Raw genomic sequence first — 8,217 nt, forward strand, 5'->3', positions numbered from 1 at the left:
AGGAGGCAAGCACGTAACTAAGGGTGATTATATATAGAATTTTCGTGCGTATTTAAATGAAATATAAAAAAATTAAACTCTTAATATGAAACAATTGAAAACCTGCGCATTGTAGATTTGAAAGCATATTACTCCAGCGAAGATTAGTCTTACTGTTGTTGTTGCTAGCTCTTAACTCCATGTTGCATAAAAATGTTTCGTGATAATAGCCCGACTCAGTGAATCTTTTTACTTGTTTTGAGAAATCCAAGTGCTAGCACGAGAAAAAACAAAAGTGAGTTATGTAGGATGTGTTTTTCTAAAGAACACAAACATTAAAAGTAATAACACAAAAATAACAGGGCATAATTTTTTAGTTGTTCCCAACTGCCTCTGATTAAAAAATTTAAAGAATAAAAATCAAATAAAAAATCGGTATTCCAAGGTAATATAAAATATAAAATTACAAAAATAACTAAAAATTTAATGTAAAAATAAATTCTTAAAATGTATATAACCAAAAAATAACAAAGAAAAACAGGAACAGTAAAATCGAATTTACATGTTTTGAACCAAATAAAAAAAACTAAATTTGAATTATTTAAGATGTAACCTCGATTGTGTGAAAAAAGTGTAACTGACAAATTAATAATATTGTCAAATGCCAGAAAGGTTATAAACTCAAAAAAAAAATAATTTAGAAATATCTACACCGTAATTCATTGAAATGGGAGCTTTCTATCGAGTAAGCTCTCATCGTCTCACGGTAAATAAATTACATCTTTGGAACTATCGACATGTACAGCTACTGGTTATATGCACATCATTTTAAAAACACATCGGAGAAAAACACGAATTTAGAAAATGAAGAAGCTAAAAAATTTTCGTCGTAAATAGCTTGTTCATTCTAGTCTTTTGTAGCTACGTTCTTAAAAGAAGCTATGAACATGTCTCAGTCATTCAGCTTTCTTTGTTTTCAAACCAAATTTGCTACCTTTTCCTGTTTGTGTGACTCGATTTAATAATTCCAAAAGACTAAAAGCTATAAAAGAGAATCGCAAGATTAACAAAATGTACATCCATATTGTGCAAACTTAAAATTTACGCAGGCAACAAATTATTACCCTGAGTATCCCACATCTAAGTTTATTAAGTATTAAACACTTTTTTCTGGATGTTCTTTTCTCCCGGAATGTTAAATGTTTACCTATGAGAACAGACTTAACTTGCAGAGACAAAAGCTATAAATATCATCAAAAAATGTGTGCACACTTTCAAAAGTTTCAAAATTTCGTTGCTTCTTCTAGAAACTAAGCCGAAAAAAAATTCGAAATAAGTTATTTTGGTGAGGAATAACTTAATCCACTGCCAATCAGAACGGTGAATTAACACGCATAATTAAACGTCCGTTAAAGCACCTAATTATGCAATTAAATTCACTATTCTGATTGGCTTTTCATTTTCGATTAACTTACCGCTAATTGCTAACAATAACACAATAGTAGCAACAGTAACAACACCATATAACTTCGCCAGATAAACAAATATGAAAGCTACAATGATGTTATGGATAGCAAAGGTGACAAGATTGGAGTAACCACGACGAATTTGAACTTCACGGTCTGGAAATTTACCAGTTTTAACATACTGTTCCATTAATTGGTCCTAAAATAAAATACACAAATCTATGAACAAATTTTTTAGAAAAGTAGAACTTTATTATACTATTATTACAGACGTCTTGCTATCCACCTATATGTCCGCGGTTACCGGCATAATCGCGAAATTAACGCGAAAAAAATAGGTTCGATAAATTCGATTTAACATATTCTGAAACACGTTCTGGAAATTGCATTTTTACTGTACCGACGACAGTATCGAAAACCCAAAATGCTTTGAGGGAACCTTGTTGGATACGTCGTTGTGATACAATTCAGACAGGTATACTTGGTTACCGGATAGTCGTAAATATCTAAGAGAAAATTCTGTTCTGACTAAAAAAAACCTTTAAATACGTATACTATGTTCACTCTTACCTTGTTTCTATACAATTGCATACAATAATTCGAAGCTTCTTCTGTGCTTGAACATGGAACAGAAGCAGCAGGTATACGTCTAAACCACATCAAAATCAAAACGTACTTTCTCTTGTTTTACAGTATGAATTATTTACCGACTTTGAAGTGACGCTTAGTGTACTCTTTTTTTCTTACCGATAAAATGAAAATGCAGAACAGTGTGTTAAAACAAGATTAATGCATTATGCACCACAATGCAACAGTATACATCATGGTAGCTTACTTAAAATTTTATCGTGTAGTAAAAAAATAGGAGTCGTTTTTTTTTTCAAGGTTTTCGAAAGGCGGAACAAATATGAGGAGATCGCAGTATTATCCAAAACAACTTACCTGATGTGTAAATGAACTTCGATTTTTGATCGTTTTAAAAGATTTGTGATGGTTGCTGATTCGACATCTGGAAAAGCCATCTCAACATCATATACCGCAGGCACTGTAAGCAACAACAAAAATAGGTTTATACATAGTAAATGCTCTATAAATCGTGTCGCACTTGAGATAAAACTTCTACCCCAGTTACTTGAAACATAAACAAAAAATTATGAAAAGAAACGACATGATGAGACAAAAATGTTTCAAACATGGACAAGGCTTCAAATTAAAAGAAACTACGGTAATTGTCAACTGTATCAAGGGACGCTTGAGCTTTTTATTTCTCCCCTTAAACTCCAGTAAATTCAGATTCGTCTCCAGTTTGGAATTAAAAAAACTGCTATCCTGTTTATTCATAAGGATGTGTATCAGAAAGTTGGGGTTATTTTTGTTAGAAGCATACCGTTATCACGAAGCTGTTGGACAGAGAAAGCAAAACCTTTCGTCCGTGGCAGTAGATGGTGTTCTAACGGCTCGATGTTGTTGCGTTGTGCGTATTCACGACTAGCTTGTATTTTAGCAGCAGTTCTTCGAGTCCCCTCACAATATAACATCATCTAAAATATAAGAAAAAACATTTTCGGGTGATGTTTACACGAAATATTTTCTTTTAAAGCATGCTTTACATTTTAATGACTGCAATCTTAATAAACTGAAGGTATACGTATTGCGCATGCGTGTAACAATTTCAAAATAAGTGCGATAGTCTCTAGTCCTGCTAATAAAACACTTTACTGAAATATTTTAAGAAGATCCTTAAATTTTGGTTTTAAATATTTTTACACAAAGTTTTTATACAGGACTTTGGATTTTAAATTATTTTTCTTCTTTCTGGTGCAAAATTTCGCCTACGCAGAACATTCAGTAAAAAATCGTAGCCTAAAAAAACTCACTAACCTATAGTTAATAGCACAACATAAGAGAAAAAAACTATCGTATATATTTTTAGTTTCCAAATCTCAAACAAGCCGGACGTAAAATAACATAACATTTGTCTACGCATCTTTTATTTTTTGATGGCTAGTTGATTGGAGGAGGTAAATATAGTTGATTGGAGGAGGTAAATATAGTTTTATTGGAGGAGGTAAATATAGTTGATTGGAGGAGGTAAATATAGTTGATTGGAGGAGGTAAATATAGTTGAATGGAGAAGGTAAATATAGTTGATTGGAGGAGGTAAATATAGTTGATTGGAGGAGGTAAATATAGTTGATTGGAGGAGGTAAATATAGTTGATTGGAGGAGGTAAATATAGTTGATTGGAGGAGGTAAATATAGTTGATTGGAGGAGGTAAATATAGTTGATTGGAGAAGGTAAATATAGTTGATTGGAGGAAGTAAATATAGTTGATTGGAGAAGGTAAATATAGTTGAATGGAGGAGGTAAATATAGTTGATTGGAGGAGGTAAATATACAGTTAAACCTGCATAAGACGGCCAAACAGGACACTTAAAAACTGGCCACCTTATAAAACATCTCTGTAAGACAGCTAAACACTTTCTCTATTAAGTCTTTGCCAGAACTTGTGGAATGCAAGGTACTATTTAAAATGATGTAAAAGCTGTGATTTCCAAGTTATGCAAACTTACCCTCCTTCCCTGGGATGTTTGCTTTTTTTATACTAAACGAATGAGGGTGATGCGTACTGTAATATAAATGCGAATGCCTTACTACACATTTGTTTCGCGGTAGAAAAGTGGGGGAAGTTTGAAATAAAGAACTCCTGATCTTGTCTGGGGATGGAAATAGAGGTTGCTGGTCACATTAAGCAGGTGGTCGTCTTATAGAGTCGCAAATAAACAAAATATTAAGGATGTGAGGGGGGGGGGGAAATGTGGTCGTTTACAGGTGGTCGTTATAGCAGGTTCAACTGTTGCTACTTTTAGATGTACACTTACATAGTAGGCTGGCTTATCATTCTTCAGTGTGTTCAAAGTGTTGATCATTCGTTGTTCATCTTTGTTCCAATCTCTTTTCAAAAAACCCCACTCAGCAAACCAGTACGCCCACCCAACCGTTGGAACGTATTTAACAGAGTCTTTTATAAAACAAGTCGTTCCCTACAAACAGATCTGTCATCAGTACAAATATAAAAAACAATATGAAAACAAGACTGCTACACCTAAATTACATAAATGCTGATTAAGATCATGTAGAATTTGTTTTAAAAAATACTAATATTTTCGGCTGTCGTACATAAATGTTGATTAAAATAGTGTACAGGATCATATCCACTTGAAGAACTCATCTATTTACACATTTTCGGCTGCCGAATATGATGCTGATTAAAATAATTTAACGTCCTTATATGTCACTGCCTACTAAAATCAGAGAGATATTATCTCTATGAAAAAATGTATAGAATCATATCCGAGAACACCCTTATATAATCTTGCCATATATACTTCTGTACTGCTTACATAACCAGGACTTTGGCTATCATTTTATTGTAAGACATTTTTCACGAGTACCTAACCAAATACAAGCTAAAGAAATCACATTTTCTTTTTTCTAAAGTTTGACCGATTCAAAAAAAAGTTTGTATAACTCGACGATTCGAAAAAAAATCAGGGATAGTAATCTAACTACACGGAGGTCCTCTTCTTTCTTAATTTAACAAGACGTATGATATACGCAAACAACCTCGCCAAAAAAGTGTATAAAAAGCTGAAGTTAGACACGACATATTTTGCTATTCGGATAGGCAATAATATTGATAGAAAATTTCTCGAAATTTCAATTTTCGTTAGGTCAGTCTGTAAACACGTCCTCGCGGGCGAGATAATAAAAAAAAAAAAAAAAAAGTAAAAATAGTTACCAAGATGAGATTCGAACACACGACTACTCCCGTGTCGGTGCTCAGAGAGGCAAAAATTTCCATTCTTGTAGGACACATTTGCGTTTTAATACAAGCTCACGAGCTTGTATGAAACACTGTGTAACATGAGTACCAGACTGTTTACTTACACCTAATATACCAGTCCTTTCACTAAACACCCATGCAATTAGCCAATCTATATCGCTCAAATGATTCGAAACTGCCAGCCAATTTTCTTTAGCCATCATTTCGACATCATGTTTTGCTCCATAAACATGTAAGTCTATTTCGCTCCACCATTCAGCCAGGAATGTGATTTCTACAAAGAGTAGAAAAAAGCATTTTTATTGTTATGTTACGGCACCCAAAACAATGACGTACTACGAGGTTAGAAGTAAGATATAAACACAGCATAAAACAAGTGTGTTTGATAGGGTAGCAAACTTTTTTTGATTTAACACTTTTATAAGAACTTTTTTAGAACACGTTTTGCTATTGTACCTATGCTAAGAACAAGTCCAGTCTGACCACCTAATAACACAAAGCGGCCGGCCTCAAAACTGAAATTATTAATTTTTGTGTAAAAGACCTAGATGTTGGATCTTTAAACTTAAGGTAATAATTGACAATCCCCTAATGAAAAAATATAAAAATAAGTTAAAAGGACGGTTTGTCTGTTAAATTCTGCAAAGTGAAGCTTAAAGGTTGATGTCCAATCGTTCGTTAACACTTTATCTTTACGTTTTTAGTCTGCAGTGCCAACTTATTGCGCTTGAACAAAATTAAAAAGCATTCTAAAGTTAATGTAAACCGAAAGTAAACGAACTGTGTACAAATATATTTTTAAAATAGATGCTATCATAAAATTACAGAGTTCTCGTTTACCTGAGTATAAACAATAGCATAACTTTGATATAAGCACGTGGTATAACTTTCGGTGAATCCAGTATAGCGGTAGAACACAAAGTTGAACCAAGTTAATCAACAAGCCACTAATAAAAAATACCACAACAAACCATGAGAGGAGCAATTGTGAAAACATCGTCACCTGGTTTCTACTACGAAAATTAACAAGAAAATGTGGTAATCGGGTAAAACCGTACATTTAAAATACAGCATATAGAAACGAACATTTCAACTCTAAACTGCAACATTTGAATAAAATAGCTCTTATCATCATATAACTCTATCCAAGTATCTAGAAAGGATTCTGCGAAGGTTTAGTTGTCATTTGGAGGAAGAATCTCTATTTGGAGTAACGGTGGTTTCTACGTGCCAATGCTTCCTATTCTCTTTAACATGTCAAACTGTTTTGAACACTACAGATAAAAATATCCACACCAGGCCAGTCTTACAACTTCACATATCATCTTCAATGCTCACAGGCTGTGGAATGAAATTACATGCTAAAGCAGCGCCGCCGACAATGGGCGACTTTCTGTCTGATTTGTTTTTAAAAAAAATCAGTACTACTAATTAATAATACTCTTAAAGTTGAAGAGAATAATTTTGATGTCATTAAAATGATCTATATATAGTCCATTATTATGATGCGTACCATATATTACCATCAATTTTGTTATCAAAGTTATTGTTCTCCCACTACACTTAGACATGTTTTTTTGTTATTACAAAACAAAAGTCTAAAAATGAACACTTCAAGTCACATAAAATAAGATGAAAAAGTCAATTTTTTGACGTACGAAAATGCGAATTTTTAAAAATTTCCTGTCGCGTCGAACCCAACAACGGTGGCCCGCCCACTTTAAATTATTATGTCGACAACCCTGCAAATATATGGACACATAGTTGAAAAACAAGAGCAAGTTTTTGATACAAAAGCAACCAAATTGTTGAGTAAAACAACTAGATATTTTGTGAGTTTCTAAAACATAAAACACATGATAAGCATATGATAAATGGTCTATATAAAGCATATATATATATATATATATATATATATATATATATATATATATATATATATATATATATATATATATATATATATATATATATATATATATATATATATATATATATATATATATATATATATATATATATTATACTTGAATTATATTGAGGAGTAAAATTAATTAAAAGAATCTGTATATATGATCTCTGTAAAATATTCAACAACAAAAAGTATAGTTCTAAATTATATATAGAATAAAAGCAAAACCTAAAATATTTTTGCATCAGAGCAATTGAAAGAGTGCATAAAGTGCATAAATGAGTGTATATATATAATATGATAAGAGGTATATATATATATACGACACGCATATAGCAACGTGTCATATTTCAGCACTATACTTACTAGTAAATCAATGAAGTAACCAAGGACGTATGTATATTATCGACAACAACAAATTTAATATTAAAACACACAAATTAATAGAATAACTAATAGTACACAAATACTTCGGACACTGCTAAATATATTTAATACAATAATAAAAATGGATAAACCAAACTGGCTTGATGTTCTTATATACTCGCTACCATATATACTGGCTGCAAATGGAATATGAACTTTTAATTTTGACTTCGCTTTATGAGAGGAGATTGATTAAGAATATAAAAAATTAAAGCCACAACTGAGCTTACTGCTTCTCTTATTTGAAAAATTATAACAAGATTAAAAAAACCTATTTCCACGTTTATCAGTAAAATCTTAAAAAGGTGTTTTTGTAAATATATGTTAAATATATATATGTTAAAATGTGACATAATAGTTAATGATATAAAAATTGAAAAAAAATTAATACACAGGATTTTAAATAGCATTCAGATATAAATAGTAGCAAAGTTTAAACAGTAGTGTCCTACCAGGAGTTGATTCTTTTCTTTTTATCTTTGATTTTAAAGAGTTTACGAAGTTCACTAAATTGAGATGAATATCCATTCATAAGTACAATCAAAACTCTATTAAATATTTATAACAAAAAGAAAAAGAAAAACAA

At 31.6% G+C, this 8,217-nt stretch overlaps 1 protein-coding gene across 4 annotated transcripts; it reads right to left on the reverse strand.

The window, feature by feature from the left end:
• Positions 1-279: 279 nt before the first annotated feature.
• Positions 280-8,200, reverse strand: LOC130645107 (1-acyl-sn-glycerol-3-phosphate acyltransferase delta-like). Of its 4 annotated transcripts, none has more exons than XM_057450978.1 (9): positions 8,084-8,200; positions 6,134-6,306; positions 5,398-5,567; positions 4,329-4,490; positions 2,833-2,986; positions 2,388-2,490; positions 2,016-2,094; positions 1,455-1,644; positions 280-1,021 (listed from the first exon to the last, which is right to left on the reverse strand). In XM_057450978.1, exons 1-9 carry the CDS (start codon positions 8,161-8,163, stop codon positions 936-938), a joined length of 1,197 nt encoding a protein of 398 aa, XP_057306961.1. In that variant the 5' UTR covers positions 8,164-8,200; the 3' UTR covers positions 280-935. The 4 variants fall into 4 exon arrangements, with proteins under 4 accessions (XP_057306961.1, XP_057306960.1, XP_057306962.1 ...); XM_057450977.1 differs by lacking the exon at positions 280-1,021 and adding an exon at positions 1,059-1,186; XM_057450979.1 differs by lacking the exons at positions 280-1,021; positions 8,084-8,200 and adding exons at positions 1,059-1,186; positions 6,380-7,017.
• Positions 8,201-8,217: the final 17 nt, after the last annotated feature.

The sequence above is a fragment of the Hydractinia symbiolongicarpus genome, chromosome 5 (assembly GCF_029227915.1).
Source record: "Hydractinia symbiolongicarpus strain clone_291-10 chromosome 5, HSymV2.1, whole genome shotgun sequence".
NCBI classification, from domain to species: domain Eukaryota; kingdom Metazoa; phylum Cnidaria; class Hydrozoa; order Anthoathecata; family Hydractiniidae; genus Hydractinia; species Hydractinia symbiolongicarpus.